Source organism: Meriones unguiculatus, chromosome 18 (assembly GCF_030254825.1).
Source record: "Meriones unguiculatus strain TT.TT164.6M chromosome 18, Bangor_MerUng_6.1, whole genome shotgun sequence".
In the NCBI taxonomy this organism is placed as follows: Eukaryota; Metazoa; Chordata; class Mammalia; order Rodentia; family Muridae; genus Meriones; species Meriones unguiculatus.
The window spans coordinates 73,528,251-73,550,176 of record NC_083365.1 but is presented as its reverse complement, the minus strand read 5'-3'; the positions used below and the strand labels follow the sequence as shown (position 1 = coordinate 73,550,176).

Genomic DNA, 21,926 nt, shown 5'->3' with positions numbered 1-21,926 from the left:
GTACAGGTGCCTGTGAAGGCCAGAGGCCAACATCAGGCATCTTCCTCAGGTACAGTCCACTTTTTTCTTCTTTTCTTTTCTTTTTCTTTCCTTTTTCCTTTCCTTTCCCCTTCCCTTTCCCCTCCCCTCCCCTCCCCTCCCCTCCCTCCCTCCCTCCCTCCCTCCCTTCCTTTTTGAGACAGGGCCTCTCGATGGTCTGGAATTCATCAAGTGGGTTAGGCTGGCTGGCTAGCAAACCCAGATATCCACCTGTCTCTACCTCCCCGTGTGCTCAGGACACACAGCTTTTAGGTGGGCTCTAGGGGTCAAACTGAGGTCCTCATGCTTGCACAGCAAGCGCTTTACTGACTCAGCTACCTCTCCATTTTACCCACCTTAGTCCCGTCATTTAAAATTATAGTCCCGAGGACTTCATCACCATTGTGAAGGCCTCACCTGGTGTGCTGAGAACACTCATACACTAGCTTGGTCATCTTGAGAGCATCCCAGTCTAGTTAGAAAGAGGCTCAAAGAAGGGAGAAGCCAAGGACAGCCTTTCGCAAAACACCTCAATACGGCAGGGCTCCCTGGAGAGTCACACTCCTCTGAGGGGATCAAGCCTCTGGCTTCTCTTGGGGACAGATGGGCTCATTCAATGCACAGGGATGCACAGCCACAGCCAGAATTCATGAGCATATGCTGCCTATATGATTTTTATTTAAGCATAAAATTGCACATAGATGCTAAATATGACTTTAGAAGCATGAATGTTATTACATTCAAAAATATTTTCTAAATTGCTTTATCACTATTTTTCAATGTCAACATACTTCTTGTAATAAAACAATGGATTCTGCTTCCAACAAACAGCCCACGCTGTCAAGTCTTCTCTTAATTAATATATATATATATATATATATGTGTGTGTGTGTGTGTTCTATATGTTAATATATGTTATCATAAAGCTTTGTCAATCAGCGCTGCCCCTCAGGATCTGTTCTAAGTGCTTGGTGACATGGCTCTGCATCAATGTAGAAGGCTCTACACGGACAGATCCCATGATCTGAGTTTCTACACAAATATGACTCCTACAGCTTTCCGGCTGGCAGGGGAAGCCGTTTCAGTGCCAATGCTTAAGAAAAAAAAAATCTACTTAGCTTTTCTCTCCAAGATGCAAGCACGCCCAGTCCTCTGCTTCCTTCCGCGGCTGTGATTTTGCTGCACCGGCTAGGTTTCTGCGTGCGGTAGAATTAAGGGTCGCAGAGAACCTGAACCAGGGCACTCTGATGCGTGTGGAGGGCTGGCAGTGGTGTGTCGGATTAATCTCAGGGGTTTCTCTTTGTTGGTCTCCACTTTATTCTTCTGAGACAGGGCTTCTCGCTGAACCCGGTGCTCACTAGTGAGGCCAGCAGGCCGGTGAGCTCCAGTGAGTCACTGCAGTGCTAGGACGGCAGGCGCAGACTGCCAGGCCTACCCTCCACGGCCCTGAGCTGGGGATCTGCAGCACATCCCCATGCTTTCTCAGCCATCTCCTCAGCCCTCGAGGTGTCTCAACCCCTGAGAAATGAGAACCACTCTCCCAGGCCTTCAGAACCGGGAAGCCTCGGAGATTTTTTTGTTCTGAACTAAATGAAGAAACCCAAGTTCCTTCTATCCCAGGAAGCTCCTTTGGGCTTGCACAGGAGCAGCCCTCTTGACATCCCTCCATGCCCAGGACTTCATTTCAGCAGGGCTAAGTCACTGTGAGGAGTTGTGTGGGGAAACTGGACGGTGCTTGCCCAGCTTGGCCACAACCCAGCATCTCAGTGAGACAATCTTCCCCCTGCCTCAGCCAGGTCCTACACGGAAGGGACAGGTCCAGGTTAGGCTACTCACGCTTTTCTATCTTGAGCAGATTTTCCCTATCAACTGTATTTACGGTCTACCTAGGGAAGGGACGTCCAGCATGTGGCCTATAGGAGCTCTGGATGTTGCCCAGTCGAAAGCCACAACCTACGTAAATAATGAAATTTTCTTGTAATTTTTTAAACCTTTGTGGGTACAGGGTCGTCTTACAATGCCACATAAAAGAAAACACAAGTATATACTCACAACCTGCAAGCTTTGGGTTGGACACCCCTGGGTTTAATACATGGCCCAAGACAATTCTCTGTCCAGTGTGGCCTAGGAGAGCCAACAACCAAACAAACACCTTTAGAAAACTGGAAACCCTTGATCTAACTAGAGGAGCAATATCAACACCATTATGTCCACGTCTTATTGAGAGGGCCGCGGCTCCCAGAGCACAGCAAATTCAGCGGCACTGTGCAGCCACTTCCTGCAGGATCATCCTTTACCTTATACAAGGAAGAAAGTGGCCGCTGTAGACCACGTGTGCATGCACACATGCAAATGTGTGTGGACACCAGAACACCATGGGGCAAGTGGGCTGGAGGGCCAGGGGAAGCAGCTTGACGAAAGAGTGACGTCTAGACGTGTCCAAACCCCCAGAAATCTCATTTTGAGACTGGCAGGAGTAAGGATTGCTCCCACCCTGCTCTGGGCCTGCACACCCCAGCACACACAGCCTCGCCCTAACCCTTCCTCTGCAGCGCTCGAGGGAGTCAAGTAGCCTGATGGCCAGGTTTCAGACAAAACTTCCTATTTCCCTGAAGAACCCGTCCAGCCAGCACCTGGAATGCAAATGAAGTTCCCAGCATCTGGGCTCCAGGCAATAACACACTCTCCCTGAAGCCCTCTGCCCCCTGCCCCAAGGTTAGATCGCCCGTATCCCCTGGATAGAGAAGGGCTGCTTCACTGCACACCCTCTCCCCCCGCTCAGGGCTGAATCGAGATCCTGACAATCCGCCTGCCCAGCTAAGCTTCGTTCCTTCCAGCCCAGCATCCGTGCATGTGGACTCACTGCGGAGGGACGCAGACCCAGCACCCTAGAATGGCAGCCGGTGCCCGGTGTGGGGTGTGAAGCCCTGAGGTGAAGAGTCTCCTGCTCCACCAACCGAGCTAAGCTGGCACCACCGCAAGTGCTCTTCCTCAAGCATCGTCCACGTTGTCTTTTGTGACACAGTCCCTCACTGGCTCCATGGTCACTCTGTAGGCTAGAATGACCAGCCTGCGAGCCTCAGGGATCCTCCTGTCCCTGCGTCCACAGCGCTGGGATCATAAGGGGATGCCACTATGCCCGGCCTTTTCCTGTGGATTCTGGGGACAGATGTAGGACCTCAGGCTTGCATAGAAAGAGCTTTACTGATGGGCCCTCTCTCCAAGCCCCGACAGGACTTTAATGACAAGTTCTGTGTCAGTTCTCTGCCTTCCTCTTACCATCACCCGGCACCAGACTTCTCTAGTCACAATTTGGGACCTAGCTCTCCCCCTCTTCCTCCTTGTGACACACAGGCTCTGCACACCTATGCTGCTGTACTCTGCTGCCATGGCCAGCTCCCGCTGCCCTCCCTCCACTCCGGGGAAGCCACGCCTGTTACTATCTCCACACCATTCTTCCCACGGCAGCTGCCAAACTGTTAGAGCGGAGTAATAGTGAAAAGCCTCTGGGTAGATTACAATCACAACAGCTGTGTTTACTAAGAGCTAAGAATGAACACGTCCCAGGGCTACGTGTGTGTGTGCGTGTGTGTGTGCGTGTGTGTGTGCGTGTGTGTATGTATGTGTGTGTGGTGTGTCTGTGTGTGGAGGAAGGGGGGCTGGGAACCTTCTGGAAGCACCCCGTCCTCAGGATATTTGCTGGCAGCCTGAGCCTCCTGCATCTCAAGCTGGTCTTGGCTTTTGGAAAAGACCTTCCGGAGCCTGGTCTCTGCTGCCCACCAGGGTCCTCTTCTCCCCCACAGCTCTTTTATTTTCATTTTAGAGCTTTAGTGATTGACACTTGGCTGCCTATGCTACTAGGAGAACGCCACAAAGCAGCAATGGCCAGTGGACAGGCGGGTCACATGATGCCTGCTGCTGCTCTACTGACTCCCTAACCACCAGAACAAAGCCTAAGAGTCTTTCATCCATCACTCAAACCCGGGACCTTGTGCCACCTCTTCCAAGTCTAACTATCCGTGCAGAAGGCAGCACATCAAAACACCCATCGGCGCCGTAAGGGAGACTCTTTGTTCTAAAGTCTCCGAGGCGTCATTTTATCACCTCAAAGACTGATCTGTCTTCCAGAAGGCTATGAAAGTGCTTTGTAGCTTGGAAAGTTCCTAACAGATATTATCTGAGTTAGTGGGAAAGCACTCTTTATTATTTTAATTCTAAATATCATAATTACATTTGCTCATTTGTGTTGGTGAGGGCATGAGGGAGGTCAAATGACAGCTCTTGGGACTGGTTCTCTCTTTCAGCCAGGGGACTGAACTCAGGCACGCAGACTTGGCTAAAGCACTCTTACCCACTGAGCCATGCCACTGGCCCTGTTGTTATGTATTTGAGACGGGGTTTCATGTGGCCCAGACTCACTATGCAGCTGAGGATGACTTTGATCTTGCTTGCACATCCCAAGTGTTGGGATGGTACTGGGGAGGGAACCCAGGGCTCTGCATGCTCTAGCAACTGAACCAAATCTGCAGGCTTTGAAAATGCAGGCCAGTCTTGAAGACCTGAAATACCATCCCCAGAAGACTATTAACCTAGGAACAACCTGGTCCCCTGTACTTTGGAGTAGCACCTTTTATTACAAATAGTCACGTGTTTGGAACTACATATTGTCTCTATTTTCAAAATAAGCTTAGAATTCTGACTTTTCTGATGAACCTCTCCAGATGACTTCTTTTCTTTTCTTCCCCACTCTGCCTACCACCTTCTGTCCCTCCCTTTCTGGGTGCCATACACCTTATTTACTTCTGGTTTCCTAATTTCCTTTATAACCTTTATTAAATTAGTTCTTTGATTACCTGTATATAATGTGTTCTGATTCCTCATCTCCCTCAGCCTCTTTCCGGTTCCTCTCACCCCTGTTGACCTTCCTCCTCCTTACAAGTCCCTTCCCCACATTCCTGTCTTTTTGTTTTAGTGTTTGAGTCACACCGTCATCATCATCAATTATTTTCAGGAACAGGGACTCCCACTGGGATAAGAGACTTGGTGTGTTGGGGGACAGACTGGCTGGCCTAGAAGTCCTACTGTCTCCACGTCCACAGTGCTAACAGTACAAACACATGCCCCCATGCTCCACTTTTTACGCAGGTTCTGGAAACCACAATCCAGATATTCATGCCTGTACAGCCAGTACTTTCCTGAGTGAGCTCATCTCCCCGTCTCCCAATGGCGTATCTTCTAACTTAAAACAATATTGTGCTGGCTAAAGGTAAGTGCGTGGGAGTAGGACTCAGCCTCTGCAGGGCCCAGAATGTGCTTCAGGCACACAGCTGTGTGAAAAGCTGGGCAACACATTTTCTGGACTGCCAGCCTGGGGTGAACTTTTTCCTTGTAGAGTGTACCCTCTGGCCCCCTCTACCCTCCCTGATCTCTCTGACAAACACATTCTACAAGGATAGTCTAAGGGGTGCCAGGGACCTTGGAGCTAGAGAGACCAAATACTCTGGTGGTGGAGACTCTGCCGTCTGTCTGCAGCCACAGCGGTGGGGCCTTGACGGCCGGTGTGGCTCTCTTAGTCGGACTTCAGCCTTTGTTAACATTCCTGTAAACTCTCTTTTTCTATCCCTTCTCAGCTTGGTCCCTTACTATCTGTCTCTGTAAAGTGCCTTCTTTGCCAACCCCAACCTTGGTTAAACCTTGTTTGGTCAACAAACCGGTTTCAATCCACCTTCAAACGACAGGTCTTTGAATCTCTCCACATTTTATTCATTCAGATCAAAAGCACTTTAATTTAATTTTCTCATTTAGAATTATTTGCTTATTAATGACAGTTTCAGGTAGCTAGGGCTAGACTTGAACTCCTAATATAGCTGAGGTTGACCTTGAACTTTGAATCCATCCACTTCCACCTCCCTCATGTTGGGATTACAGGCTTGCATTATCATGTCCAGTTATGTGGTACTGGGAATCAACTGAGCTATAGCATTGATCCTGAGAATCACATTAGTAGTAGGAAAATCTAACAGACCTCAGTGAAGAGAAGGCATTGCTGTAACAGATTTACACAGCAGCATGCATTTCTGTCACGGGCTGGCTATACAATGGAGGCCCCATGTATTATACACCTGGCTGACACTGCAGCAATTTTCCTGTAAGCATTCCACGTTATTTGCACAATGATGACCCACCAAACAATGCATTCTCAGGATGTCTTTCCATGGTTAACTGAAGCATGAGTTATTTATTAAGTCATGCAGTCTTCATTCAACCCCCAACAAATATGCTATTGTTTCCACTCATTTGGTGAAAAAACTCAGACCCAGGGAGCTGAAGTAACTGGCCCCGTGAGGAGACGGAAGCCCACTGTCTCCAGGTAGGCACACTAGTGCAGAGGCAGGGGACCGAGGCCCTGTGTGTTCACAGAGTGGCACTGTGCTTCGTGCCCTCAGAGAGGGAGGAATGAGTCCCTTTATCCTCAGCGTGGAGGTCCATAATCAATTCTTGGCAGACCCACACTGTTGACTCGTGTGGCCCTCCTGTCCAAGCATCCCTTAAATCTCTTCTACTCATGGATGCTTTCCGGGCAGTTGGTTTTGTGGCCTCTGCACCTGCCCTGCCCCTCTTCCATGCACTCTGCCTCTCCCCCAGGCTTGTATCTGGCACTGCCCTATTTTTGACACTCACAAAGTTGTCTGCTAGGCTAGCCCTCTTTGCCTCTGATCTTGAAAGAATTAGACAGGGCCAAGGGAAAGTCTGGATGATAGCATCACGGACTCTGGGGATGGGAGAGGCTGGGCAGTCAGGCTGCTGCATCATTTGACAGAAGAGGAGCACAGACCAGGAGACAAGTGTCAGGCAAGGTCAGAGAGCTGAGAACACAGGCAAGCCCGCTTTTCCTGCACAGTCAGCGTCTCCAGACTGACAGACGGATACACCAGGGAGAATGTGTTCTGCCAACAGCTGAGTAGCTCCTTAAAATGGAAGCAGAAAGCTTGCTGAAGCTCAATAGATGACCAGAAAAACAAGAGGGAAAAGGTTGCCTGATCTTTACTGGCCCTCACAGGGTATACTCAGCAAATGCGCAGGTGCCTGCGGGGAATGTGGCACAGGCTGGCTATTTTGTAAGAGCCATTAGGGGTCCTGGATTGTAAGCGTTGCGGTCTCTGTGTTGTAGTTACGTGTATTTGTGTGTAAAAGTAGGTTCCAGGGATGAAGCTCAGCTTGTGGGCTTGACAGCAAGCACTTTTACCCAATGAGCTATCATTTCTGATGGTTCCTGTTGCTTCTATCGCTATCAGTTTCTTACCAGTTACAACAGGCTGTTGCTTGAGTTAGAGGAAAATTCTGTCCCATAGGACCATACTGGTGTGTGCCAGGTCCAGGAGGGATGCAAATGACCTCACCTGAAGAGTGGCTGTCCTCCAATGCACTCCTTCCTTACCTGCTCCTTCAGTCCCTAAGTGCTCCTGGTGAGCCTAGTGTCTGAAGGGCCGTGACCAACATTCTTATGATTGGCTTACCTAACGGCCAGAAGTGAGAGGGATGGTCATTTTATAAAGCTTTGCTAGAACTGGGGTCAAGAGCTGTGATGAGGCTGGTTGGGGGAACTTACCGCTCTTGCAGAGGATCTGAGTTGGGCTTTCAGAACCCATTGTCTTAGCCAGGGTTACTATAGCTGTGATGAAACACCATGACCAAAGCAGGTTGAAAGGAAAGGGTTTATTTGGCTTACACTTCCCTATCACTATTTATTCTTAAAGGAAGTCAAGAGAGGAACTTAAACAGGGCGGGAACCTGGAGGCTGGCGCTGATGCAGTGGCCATGGGGGGTGCTACTTACCGGCTTCCTCCTCTGACCTGCTCAGCCTGCTTTCTTATAGAAGCCAGGACCACCAGCCCTGGATAGCATCATTCGCATGGGCTATGCCCTCCTCCCTCCCTCACTGATTAAGAAAATGTCCTACTTGTGAGCTCTTGTCACCTCTAGGTCCTTTTATCCTTCTGCTTCACCCAATGCTTGGCTGTGAGTCTCAGCTCTGTTACGAACTGCTGCTGTGTGGAGCCTCTCGGAGGACATTCTGATAGCAAGCATAGCGGAGCGTCACTGATAGCGTCAGGGACTGGACCCCTTCCACGGGGTGGGTCTTGGAGTCCAGGTATTGGTTGGCCATTCCCTCAATCTCTGCTTTATCTGTTCGGTTTTTGTCCCTGCAGGTCTTGTAGGAAGATGAACAGAGCCAACTAAACAGGGCCCAGAGGGGCCTGTGGAGTCTGAAGCACCAATCAACGACCATGCATGAACTGGACCTAGGTCCCCTACATATATGTAGCCGATGGGCAGCTCAGGCTTCATGTGGGTCCACTGGCAAGGGGAGCGGGGGCTGTCTCTGACATGGACTATGTTACCTCCTTTTTGATCACTTCCTCCTGATGGGACTCCCTTCAGTCCTCATGCAACTTGATGAGCTGGGGTGGGTGGGCAGACTCCCCTTTTCTGAGGGATAGGAGATGGGGGAGAAAGGGTGAGACTGGAAGGAGAGAAGGGAGGGGCCTACCACTGGGATGTAACGTGAATAAATAATTAATTAAAAATAAAATTAAAAAAAGAAAATGCCCTACAACTGGATCTGATGGAGATTTTTTTTTAATTGAGGTTCAATTTCATATATACCTTATTGAGGTTTCAATTTCATATATACCTTATATCAGGTTGACATAAAAGTGGCCAGCACACACACCCATATTATGTGGCTCCTGGCCACCTGTAACTGGAGGTCCAATATCTTCTTTTGGCTTCCTTGGGTACCTGGGACTTCAAATGCACTCACCCACATATAAATACATGCACGTACATATAATTTAAAAAGTAATAAATCTTTTTAAAAAATAGCTATGATAATATTAGACTTCAACAGACTCAACAAAATCAATTCATATTATCTCAATATATATGCTGGGGCTGATATAAGGTGACTGTCAATTACCTCATTTACCTGTTATATGGAAAGGAGGAAGTATGGTCACAAGTTTGACCTACTTAAAAAGTGTTCTTTTCAAGAATTTCATCCTATTCTCTAATTATAATGGTCTTTGGTGGTTCATTAAAACCATGCATTAGAAGCAGTTAATCCCTACTATGAAATCAAATGGAATTTCTCCAAATGCCTCCAGTTTCCAATTCTGCCTGCATTTCAATGAAGCCAGAGTCAACCCAATTAGTGAGCTCGATAATTACACTATTCTCTGGATGGGACTCTATCGCAGACTCAGAGGTCACCCAGACTACAGACTTTCCAGATTTACTTCTGGCTGTTTAAGCCACATTTCCACTCTTCTGACGTGTCTCTGGTAGGGTGAGCTCAGTACAGCGTGGCTGTTCTTGGACAGCTCATTGTGACTGTACTGTAGAACACTGTTAATAATCAGGCATCTCAGTATGAGTGTGTGGCTCAGGTGGCAGAGTGCTTGCTTGCCTGACGTGCAGGAAGCCCTGGGTTCCATCTTTGCATATATGTAGTATGGTAGTAAAATGTCTTTTCAGCATTCAGGAAATGGAGGCAGGAGGATCAGAGGTTCAAGGTCATTCTTGGTTACATTCAAAGTTAGGAACCAGCCTGGGCTACACTGAGGCTGAACTGAAGCTCACCAGTTTGGCTGGACCAGCCTGCTGGTGGGTCCTGGGAACCTCCTGTCTCTGTCTCCTCAGGGCTAGGAGTACAGTGTGTTCCACCTTGCACAGCTTTTACCTGGGCACTGGGGATCCGAACCCAGTTACTTATGCTTGTGCAGTAAAGCATCTTAACAACCGAGCTATCGCTCCGATTCCTCATTCTACATTTGAAGAAGATCCCTCTGGTTATTATATATTGAGACTGGATTAGGAAAGTATGTGTGTTAGTTATGGCCCATTTATGTACATTATTCTGCACTCCTCTTAGGCCTTAAGAAAAGGGACATATTATTGGTTGGAGTTGATGTGTATAACCTATAACCTCAGAGGTCCAGATAAGAAGCTTTCCACATTCAAGTGAGATGGGTTTTCTTTGCTTGTTGGCAGTCAGGATATGCCTACAGCAAGTCAGGCCCTGGGCTCTGGAGCAGAAAATGATTTGAATGACTCCTGTAGAGAGTTATTCATTCAGAAGAGCTGTAAGGCGGTTGCTGACTTGGCCGCCAGGGAAGAAAGTGGCCAGAAGCAGTGGCTTATCTGCTAATATTTGCCCGAGGGCCCTGCTGGATGCTTAGCTCACACAGGGTGACTGCCCGCACAGGTTTTGGAACACTGCTTTGTACATGAAGCCGCTAAGCTCAATCAAGCAAGGGACAACAAGGAGAGGAGGGCAGAGCCTTGATCCTGGCTTGCCATTTGAATAGACTGGAAGACCCTGGCTTTGTGGCTTCATCACTGTTAAGGGACCAAGAGCAAAAGACATCAGCATATACCACTGTTGTGAGAAATCTGGAATTCTGGTTCCCTTAAAAACGCAGAAACTGCAGCAGCTAACTCTAATTTGCTTCATGCTCTAGCAGAGGCATGGCTTTGCAATTAATATCTGCAATTGTATAACATTTGGAATTCTGGGAACTTTTAGAGGTTGTATAAATGTGAGGGCCCCCAAAAGCAGGGTCAGTAGTTGTTGGTTGCTTAGAGAGGTTGGATGAGGTTTGTTAGTAGCTGTGGTCAAAGAAGAAACAAAGGAAAGAAATTATTCGGGGTTATTCCCAATTCCCCTATCCTTGTTTCTCTCTTATCTCATGTTAGGGGATGAAACCATGAAATGGGGGGAGGAGGGAATAAAGGGTGGAAAACAGAACCCACAGAGTAGCAAAGACCAGCATAGCACCTTTAATCATGGCTCTGAAGGGCTCTAAGTGGAATCATGCTCACAAACTGTCATTAACGCTGGAGATGTGCTGGGAATTTAACCCAGAACATCTACTGTTATCTACATACTGCACTGACCAAAGCCAACTTGACACAAATATAGATATAACTGTGAAGAAGGAATTGCCTCCATCAAATTTCCCGGTGGCCACATCTGTGAGGCATTTCCTTAACTGCTACCATGCAGAAGGACACGGCCTACTGTGGGCAGTCCCATCCCTAGGCAGGTAGACCTGAGCTGTAAGAGAAAGGTGACTGAGCAAGGCAGAGGGGAACAAGTCAGTGAGTGAGCAGTGATTCTCCATGGTCTGTTTCCGTTCTGCCTTGGCTTCCGTCAATGACGGACTATAACCTGTGAGCCAAAACCAAGCAACCAAACAAAAAAACCAAACCAAACCAAACCAAACCAAACCAAAAAACCCTTTCCTCCTTCAGGTTGGTTTTGGCTGGTGCTTTATCACAACAACAGAAACCAAACAGGAACAATGTATTAGTCGTTCCACTGAAGCCTAGAAAAGTAGGCAGCTTGATGCCAGTTTTTGTTCGTGGAGATTTTTCCTTACAGTGAGCTGAATTTTACTGGTGTCCTGCACCTTTAATCTCTCCACAGATAAGTCATTCATCACCATAATGAAGACCCCAAAATGAATTCTGGAGAAAGCTCAGCCAGTAAGATATTTTCCTTGGAAGCATGAGGACCTAAGTTTGACCACCCAGAACCTACATAAAAAAGCTGGGCACAGTGGCACCTCTAATCTGTTGGAGACGGATTCCTGGGGCTTGCTGAGCAGACAGCCTTGTGGAGCTGGTGAGAGACCGCCTTAAAAACTGAGGTGGAGTGTGTGTGCACACTCATGTGCATGAATCCCCTATGTACCATGGTGCTGTGGGTGGGGGTGGGGTGGAGACGTGGAGACAGAGGCAGAGACAGGGTTGGGGGCTAAGGAGATGGAAAGGCTGGCTAAATGCATCCTCTGAGAGAGACTGGGTTCTCCCAGGACATAACAGAGTTGAGAGGTGAGCGAAGTGCTCCAGAAAAGGCCAGACAGTAGATAAACACTGTTGCCACTATAGGTCAGCTAGTCTTTGTCCCAATTACTCACTCTGCAATTTCAGTACAAAAGCCTCCACAGACAGAGAGGAGGCATGGCTGTTTTCCAGCAACATGTTATTTACAAAAACAGATAACGGGCCAGATTCAGTGCATGGGTTAGGGGGCACCAACTGCTGACAGTTTAAAAATGGGCAGCTGAGGATCTGCAGGTTGGCTTGTGTTCACCACATGCTCCCAGCCTTGACAGTTCTTACACTCAGAACCAGGTCTCACCATGACAGTTCTTAACTGGCCCAATAATGATAACAATAGCAACATGAAGTTATGCCGTGAGCTGAGCTGCACAACTTATATATAGATTAGCTCATGTGACCATCACAGAGCCCCGTTGACGAGTCCTGTGAGAAACAAGAGCGACAAGCTCAGTATGTGGTGCACACTTCGAACTTCTGTACCAGGGAGACTGAGGCAGAAGTATCTAAAGTTCTAGGCCAGCCTGGAGAACACAGAAAGACCTGGAGACTGGTCATGGTAGCTCTCAGGAGGTCCTTACCTCGACATCCGTAATCCCAGCAACTTGGGAGGTAAAGGCAGGAGGATTGCTCAGAGTCTGAGGTCAGCCTGGTCTATATAATAAGTATTACTAGACTTACTTAGGCTATGCAGAATCTAGTCAGAAAGCAGAGATTGTGAACAGGAAGTAGGGCAAGACTATAAATCCTCCAGGCCCTTCCCTAGGGACCCACTTCCTCCAGGGAGACTCAACCTCCTAAAGGTGCCAAAAATTTCCAAAATAGTGCCACCAGCTTGGAGTCAACACAACACATGAGCCCAAGGTTGGGATTTCACATTCAACTCACAACATTCCCTTATACACACAGGAGAGTCACTTCCTGCAGTTCCGGGCTTTAGACTGGGACCTGCCGCATGCTCCATCCCCCAGCATCATGCTGGCACCAAGTATTTTAGATTTCAAAACTTTTAGTTAGGGATATTCAACTTGTGATAAGGAATACTCTTTATTCCATGACTGCAGGGATCCTCAATCTTGCCATCACTGTCAGTGTACGTAAGCTAGGGGCCTTCCTAGGCCCTGCAGTGTGCCAACCGTCTTCCTCACATGCACCCACTGGGCAGCGCTCCCTCCCAGACACGACGATCAACGCTGTCTGGAGACACTGCCAGATTGCCCTCTGCAGGTGGGAGGCAGTGAAGTTTGTCCCTAGTTGAGAACTATTACACTATATAGTTCGGAATCTGTCTACGATAAAGAGCACGAATGGGACTAGATCAGCCCATCAGAGTCAGTGGGACCAGCAAGATGGCTTAGTTCATGAAGGTCCTTGCCATGGAGCCCAGCAGCCTGAGTTTTCTCTCCAGAACCTAGAACGCACAGGGTGGCCCTCCACGTTTCACGTGTTCGTCATCCACTTGCGTGTGTACGTCATCCACTCACATGCAACGAAATGAATACACGTGGGACAAAAAACTATTGGCTTCTTTGCTCTTTGGATCTGGTCAGCACGGTCGACCTGAGGGGTGGGCACCATATTTCGTTTTCTAGGCCTCGTAGATGGGCACATCACTGATGTCCTCAGGGCCCAGTTTCTAACTCCCCCATCGGGGAGACACAAAGCCTGAGATCACAGTTCATGATTATTCCAAGAAGGGTTTTATTAGACTTTTAGAAAGAAGTATGCTTGAAAGTCTTCTGGGTGTCTGTCTTTCAAAAGTCTTTCAAAATTATAATATTGTCTCTCGGAGGCTGACACATCGCATGTAAAGAGACTGTTAACCTTCTAAGTCACTCTCCACCTGAATTTTTAAAGGCAGTCTTCTCACTGGACCGGAAACCTGCTGACTCAGCTAGCCTGGCTGACCACCCTCCCCTAGGGACCCTGTCTGTGCCGCCGCCTGGCACTGCTGGAGTTGCAGGCATGTGCCACCACGGCCTGCCTTTTACGTGGTGCTAGAAATCTGAGTTCAAGTCTATGCTTGTTCAAAGGGCCTGTTACCCACTGAGCCATCTCCATAGCTCCCTTCTCACATTTAACATAAAGAGTGCAAGGTTTGGGGTGTAGTTGCTGTAAGGAAGGACCAGCAACCTCAGCCTCAGTTGAGATGCCAGCCTGTTAGAGCAGCCAAACCCCTGAACACTTCTGTCTAGTGGGCAGAAGCCCTGGGTACTTGGCTCGATTACTCCCTGGATGAAAGCAAAATTAAGTTACCTCACAAGCTTCCTTTCAGAGAGCTCCACAAGCCAGCGGGCTGACTCACCTTCCAGAAACTATCCACTTTGCCATACACAAGGGACTGGTTCTGCCTCTTGATCTCGTTAATGTGGTGGATGTCGCTGGAGTTGAGGTGCTGCTCGACCACGAAGCCCAGAAAGCTGTTGTCCGGGGTGTGAGCTGATGTGGAAAGCAAAAGACAGGGCCGTGAGCAGTCAGCAGGCAAAGGGCAGCAGCGGCGTTACACACGTCACACAGGCTGCCTAACCCACTTGGCTCTGCCTCACCCAGGAGCTCACAGTGTAGCCTGATTTCAAGTTTACCATCTCGTTTGGGTAAACCAAAACCAAGCAGCATGATCCAGTCTCACCTCCACTGTGGCTTACTTTCCAGGAAAAGACGTACGGGGGTGGGGAGATCAGCAAGGAAAGCCCACACAGCCCAATCTGTGAGTTCTGGGTTCCGTGACAGACTGGCTGAAAAAATTAAGTGCCTGGCTGGGGCTAAGCCTGGCAATCAGGGTTTGATCAGGTTGAGATGGCTCAGCAGTGGTGGGGGTACGGGAGGCGCTTGCTATGCAAGTGTGAGTGCCAGAGTTCTATTACAGATGTGTGAAGAGAAAAGCTGGCTGTGGTCATGGGCGTAGGTAATCCCAGCACTGGTGGCCAGCCAGTCTACGGATAAACTCAGGGTTCACTGGGAGACCCTGCTGATGGATGGATGGATGGATGGATAGACAGACAGATGGACAGACAGACAGACAGATAATACCAAGATGGAAGTGAGTGTGCGTGAGTGCGTGCTGTGTGTATGTCTGCATGTACGTGTGTGTGGAGGTCAGAGGAAACCTCAGGTACCATTACCTCAAGTGCTGTCTACTTTTTTTTGAGACAGGATCCGTCACTAGGGCTTGGGGTTCGCTGACTGGGTAGTGCCCACCCGACACTGAGCCTCTAGAGCTTCCTGTCTCTCTCCTGCCCCTCTCCACCCCAGTGCTGGGGTTTCAGGTGTGTGCCATCACACCTGGCCTTCTGTGTGGGTTCTAGGAACTGAACTTGGGTTTTCCCGTGGTTTTCGCTTCATCAGTTGGAGCTGTCGCCTCAGCCTGTATGATTTTCAAGTGTGTTTCACCAGGAGGGGGCTATCTAATTGGAAGACAACTCTACCTCCCAATCTTGTTCAGATAGATTTCATCTTGTCAGGAGATGGCTCAGTGAAGGCCACACATGCTGACAAGAAAGGAAGCAACTATTGTTTAGTCTGACTCAAATGAAATCACCATAAATAACACAAAAGCAAACTCCTAAAGCAACTGAGGCTGGCCATTCAGTTCAGCCTGCATGCTGCAGCTTCAGCCATGGCCATTCACCTTTGGGTACTTAACACAAGTTAAGTGAAGCTTCAGCAAACATCTCTTCTGCTTTGCTCTGGGTTTCTAAGAGCCAAGGAATGCTTTGACACATAGAAAATTAGTTCAGAAGTTCTGGGGGTGGGGGCATACACACAAGTGTGACTATGTATATGCTGGTGGAAGCCAGAGTTCAGGTGTCTTCCTCAATCAGTTTCCACCTTACCATGTTTCCATACATTGACTTATTTTATGTGTACAGGTGTGTGCCTGAATGAGGGCAGAAGAGAGTATCCGATCCTCCAGACATGGGTTACAGGCATCAAATCCTCCAGACAAGGGGTTACAGGAAGTTGTGACTTGCCTGATATGGGTGCTTTTAATCACTGAGCCACATCTTTAGTCCCTCCCCTCCCCTCACTGACCTTGAGTTCGCTGCTTCGGCCAGACTGAGCTCCAGTGGCCTCACCCCACCCCACCTCACCTCACCTCACCCCAGGGCTGGGACAGGGAGTGCTGCACACCCGGCTTTTTCATGCGGTGCCGAAGGCTCACTTCACTACCGAGTGAGCCACTTCCCAGCTTCCAGAAAGCCTTCAGCCAGTCAGAGGTGAGCCTTGAAGTGCCCCAGCTCTGCTCCTGGTCACAAGGGGAGGATGAAAAGCGGGTGCTCGGCAAAGGCGTGCTCTGAGGAGCTGCACGCGAGGCATAAGTACCGTGTCACCAGCCAGTCTGCAGGCGGTGTCTGACGGGGTGACAGGGCTGGGACTGGGGGGCCGTGCCCAGGCAGGACAATCTGTTATTTCATTTCCGTGTTTTTGAACAAGTGCCCAGAGGCAAGGGCCCTGGCTACAGTTAGCTGAGGAGTAAATTACGGAATGAATTCTACGGCCAACAAGAGACAAAGCAAGGATTGGCTGCTAGCTGTTTTTCTGTTTTCCTTCTTTGTAAGGAGCACAGGGGAAGGGCCCAAGACCTGGGAAGAACAGGCGATGGGAGCAGCCTGCACAGTCTAAGTAGCCTTCCTTTTGTCACTCCACGAGCCCCAGGCTGGGGTCTGAGGTTCTGACCGTAGGATGATAGTTTTTAATTTTTATTTTCAAGAAACTGGTCTAGTGACTAACTCCATCCTTGAGACACTTGTTCTGCAATTCAGTTTGTCTAAGTCTCCATATGGACACTTACGACAGGATGACTATTTTGTTGTATTTCTATTTCATGGGTCTTATTACATAGCATATTATTATCTGAAACACAATAAAGAAAAAACACACATGCATAATTTTTTTGTGTGTCGAGGATTCTTTTAGCTTATAGCTTGAATGGTGAGAGAGGGGGAGAAGAGTCTATTCTTTTTTCTTTTTCTTTTTTTTGAGGCAGGGTCTCATGTAGCCCATTCACTATACAGCCAAGGATGACCTTGAACTTCTTGGCTTCCTGCCTCCATCTCCCCATGGCTAGGATTACAGTCTGTGCTGGGGACAGACTCCAGAGACCCCCCTTCGCTAGGCAAGCATGATAACCGAGCCACACCCCTGTCCAGTCTTCCTGCGCTGTGGCACAACTGCCGTTTGGTACTAAATCAACCCCGAGACTAAGTGAAAACACACGACATATAGAAGCTTCTTCCCGAAATTTCGTCCACATTTTGAAAGTTTCAGCTCCCAGTTTCTCTGTGAGATAACTTGAGGAGCAGCACCTTGCATGCTGGGAGCTGAGTACTTCACACACTTATAGACACAATGCTGAACACGCACACCTGACCCTTCCATGTCTCTAGTCTAGGTAACACAATTTGTCATCAGACCCCAGGTTTCTTCAACATGAGGGCATAGGACCCCCGGCTCGCTCTCTCTCTCTCTCTCTCTCTCTCTCTCTCTCTCTCTCTCTCTCTCTCACAGACACGTGATTCTAGGTGACCCCAGGCTCCTTGTGGCTGACTACACAGAGCTGCCCAGTAGCTGTGTGCATCCAGACCCCTGTGGAAAGAACCTTCTTCTCAACACAAGCATTCTTCACTCTGCTCATAGAGAATCCAAAGCCTCAGGCTGGCTGAAGCTACCTAAAATCACCTTTGGGTGGCTGGGAAAAGGGTCAGTGGTTAAGAGCACGGGCTGTTCTTCCAGGAGACCCAAGCTTGGGTCCTAGCACCCATATATGAAGGCTCACAACCAGCTGTAACTCTAGCTCCAAAAGGGATTCCATGCATCTGGCCTCTGTTGGCACCTATACCCTGCCCCCCCCCCCCAATCACACATGTTCACACAAGTTTTAAAAAACATGATTTTCCATCCGGCTCTAACCTTGACCCAAGGTTGCTTTCTTGCTTTGCCTTATGTTGAGAACATAGGCAGCAGCTGTGGTCAGAGGACATCGGGATGAATGTTTGCATTTCAGGGAACATGGATGAAATGGCACTGTCAAAGAGACTCAGGGAACTCTGTAATCCGTCTCCCCAGGAGAGAAACAGATGGGATTTCTGCAAACTACCCTGACGCCTGAGCTCTCTCTACTTTCCCCATTCTGTTCTGAGCACGTGTGATGGCAAACCCTGCCAACTATAGGGGAGCAGCCGCCGGCCAAGTCTGTGAGGGAGCGTCTAGACCAGGTAGGCTGAGGTGGGGAGGCCCATCCCATAGACTGGGGGTCCGGCCTGAACACAAAGGAGAAGTGAGCACAGCCTCCATCTCTGCTTCCTGACTGTGGGCACAGGCGAGCAGCTGCCTCACACCCCTGCCACCATGCCTCCCTGCCTTGATGGACTGTAATACACACCCCTCCCCCTCCCCCCACCCATGCCAACTGGCTATGTAGCTGAGGATGACCCTGAAGTTCTGATCCTCCTGCCTCCACCTCCTGAGTGCTGGGATGACAGCAGCATGCCACTCTGCCCTGTTTATGTTGTATCTGGGATAGAACCCAGGGCTTCGTGCATGCCACTCAACCAACTGAGCCACAGCCCAGATCCTTCCGTGCTCTTAAAAAGCAAACTTAGAATTCTTAGCAAGTGAAACTGACTTTGTTTTCAATTGCATAAATCTCCAAGGTCTGTTTTTCTTCTGGTAAATCTTAAACACCTCTGAGAATTTTAAGTTACACTCAGAGTACCCATTTCTAAAGGTAGAACCCCAAGAGCTAGCCAAGGCTGGCTACTCAGCCTTCAGAGCCTCCAGGTCCAAGGGGTGTGACTCATTGTCTGTCTCTCTCTTCTGTACCTTTCATAGCTCAGGCCATATCGATCTTTGACAATAAATGAGTTCTTCCCCCTAAAAACAAATACCTTAATTGCTTTTCCTGTTTATAACTGATGTGTCCTCAGTGAAAAACTTTTTTTCTCAAAGTAACAGAGAAAAACATAAAAAAAATGTTACTTATGATCTTACCACCATCAGTGGCTTTCTTCATCCACTAGGCTTCAGACTAAAGCAGACCCTGTTACATTTACAACACAGGTCAATATACACCAACACATGCCAACACAACACAACACACACACACACCCCTCCAGAAACTGCTTCAGGGAATCAGGCACAGTGCATACCTGTAGACCCCAGATGCCCAACTACAAACAGAATACACAAAGACCTAATTCCAGTGCAACCACTGCAATCTGGGAAAAAAGCAAGAATAAGGAAATGTGAGGAAGAGCAGAAGTTGTCAGTGATCAGTGTGTTACGAACACTCAACATGGAAGTAAATTCTCTGCTGGTCTGGTCTACCTCATTTCACATCTCCTAAAGACAGTGGGCACCTGAGGCTTTTCTCTCATCACAAGCTGGACTCTCTGTACTGCACACAGGCCCAAACCTACATCTCCCAAGACCTTGAAGTCTCAATTCCTTGGCTCCAAGTTCAAGTCTACTTTTGAGGTTTCTCTTTTTGTTGGTACAGAAAAGTGTAAAACACACTTGGTGCACAAGAGTCTCAATACATTCTCAACATTGGTGCATATTTATATACTACTTATATAAACACTACTTAAGTGAGATGTCAATACATTAGTCACATTAAAGCCAACCATAGAGGGGTGGAGGTAGGACTTTAGCTCAGTGGTAGAGTGCTTGCCTAGAATGCATGAAGCCCTGAGTTTCACCCCAGTAAAACACAAAGTTTGGGAGTTCAAGGCCATCCTTGGCTACAAAGTGAGTTCAAGGCCAGCCTGAAATACAGGGGAAGCCTATTAAAAAAAATTAAAAGGAAAAAATGACCCCTTTGGCACTTTTCTTCTCTGTTCAAAGAAATGGTCTTCCATTGTAGATCAGCAGAGCAGCCATAGCTGCCCAAGGAGCTGGTCTTGTCACATGGGGAGGAAAAGACCCTGTTGACAAGGTACCGGAGGTCACCGAGGGCAGTGTCTGATAGGGAGGTACAGACACGGTTTTCTATTGTGAAGTCCCAGCCTCAGCACACCTTGACATGATGAATGTCTCAGGACGCCTCGTTTCCCAGCTTATTTCCAGATTTCCTGCACTAAGATAGCCCTGTCTATGGGAAGTTCTCCATCAACTTGTTACTTGACGGGTTTCACAGTGGCTGATGGTCACTGGCTCTGCATTTTCATTAAGAGTCTGAAGATGCTCGTTTCCTAATCCTTCAGTCTGCCTGCATTTGCAGCACTGCTTTCCCATTATTAACAGTTTCTTATCATCAACCATTTGATTATCTTCAAATATAATTTGTGCTAGAAAGGCAGGAAGATCAAAGCTGGGCGCTTCCCCCTTTATTATTCAGAGTAATGAGATGGTATCCTAGCAACTTGCAAAGGTGACCCACTACAGTTTCTTGCTTAGCATATCCTCACATCATTCTGGACTCATCAATTGCAGGGTCTCATATACCTCATGCTAGCTTTGAACTTGCAATGTAGCCAAAGTGTGAAACGTGATGCTCATTTAACGTGATGCTCAGGATGGAACCCAGGGCTTGGGGTATGCCAGCCAAGTGCTCTGACTGAGAGGAATTTCCAGCCCCACTGGCTATTTGTCATCCATCTGACTTTAATCCACTGTAGCCAGTGTCCTCTAGATACTGTTTGGGGATGCTCTGAACCCCTGATGTCATCCCCGTGGTCCTTTATGGTCCCCTTGCCTCCCCTACCTCACATCTGCAGTCTGACTTTGTCTGGGAAGAGGCTCTTTTACACGGAAAAAGCCTGGTCTTTTGAGGAAGCCTCGTCCGAAGGCTTGCACTCACACAACCCTCACAGGGTCCTTCTTTTGGTCCTTCTCAAAACACAGAGTTGAAAATGATATTTGATTTGAGAAAAGCCTTCATGGTCTATGCATGTGTGCATGTGTGTGTGTTTATGTGTGTGTGATGTGGTGTGCATGTATGCATGCATGTGTGGTGTGGTGTACGTCTATGTGTGCATGTGTGTGGTGTGTATGCTTGATTGTATGTTATGTGGATTATGGAGGGAAGTCAGAAGCCAGCCTCAGATGCCACTCCTCTGGTACCATCCCCCTTGCTTTCTGGTGACAGGGTATCTTCAGGGTATCCACCCAGAGCTGATTTATCTAATCGATGGGCCAGCAAGCCCCAAGGCTGCACCCTTGTCTGGCTCCCCAGTGGTGGGATTACAGGCTGAATCAACACGCCCAGCTTTTTACTCGAGTTATGGGAATCAAACTCAGGACCTCAGGCTCATGGCCAATGCTGTAGCAATGGAGTTATCTCTCCGCCCAGTGTTTCGTTCTTATGATGTCACTAATATCCTTTCAGACTGAGGATCACCCACGGTCTCAATGTCAACGCCGTAAATAGGCCTTTCTCCTGGCAGATGTCTGGGCTGCCCCACCTCCCTCTAACAGCCTCAAATAGCCATGTAAACATTCTCTACTGTACTGTTTGCTTTCAGCGCTAGGGGTGGTTGCTAATGTTTTGCTCTGTGGGTTCCTTTCTTAAGAGGCATTCGACTGTGTCAGCTTTACCCCGATTTCTGCTGAATCTAGGAACTGTATCGCTCCTCCAGGTTAAGAGAGTACTGCCTGCTTCTGGCTTTCATTACATTTTAAACAGAGAGCTTTCACTTGAAGGAACTCATTCCCCTGAAAGCGTCTGTCCACAGTACGAAAGCGGGTTTACAGGGTGCCGAGTCCCGCTCTTCCTCAGGAGAAGACTCCATCTCGTCTCTGGGGCAGGACACAGGGTACGGCCACCATGTCCCCGAAAGCACGTGTACACACAGGCTGTACCTCCTGGTCCTAACATGGGCCGCTGCTGTGTTGACTGGACGGCATGTCCATCCAGACTCGGAACTTTGTAGCAGAGGCAGAGCCCAGGCAGACGCTAATCACGCCTTGCCATGCTGATGGCCATCTGTCACCTGGGGTACCAAGTACCAGTTTGCTCCCTGAACTGTGCCCCTGGACAGGGGGCAAGAACAGGATGATAT

The 21,926-nt window shown here is 48.5% G+C and overlaps 1 protein-coding gene across 4 annotated transcripts in view; it reads right to left on the bottom strand.

Moving 5' to 3' along the window:
* The window catches only part of Mgat5 (alpha-1,6-mannosylglycoprotein 6-beta-N-acetylglucosaminyltransferase), a 278,229-nt gene that overhangs the window by 58,371 nt on the left and 197,932 nt on the right, over window positions 1-21,926 (bottom strand). For all 4 annotated transcript variants that reach the window (XM_060371867.1, XM_021641418.2, XM_060371868.1 and 1 more), the window contains one exon: window positions 14,231-14,364. In XM_060371867.1, coding sequence (XP_060227850.1) covers window positions 14,231-14,364 — 134 coding nt within the window. The remainder of the gene's footprint in view (window positions 1-14,230; window positions 14,365-21,926) is intronic.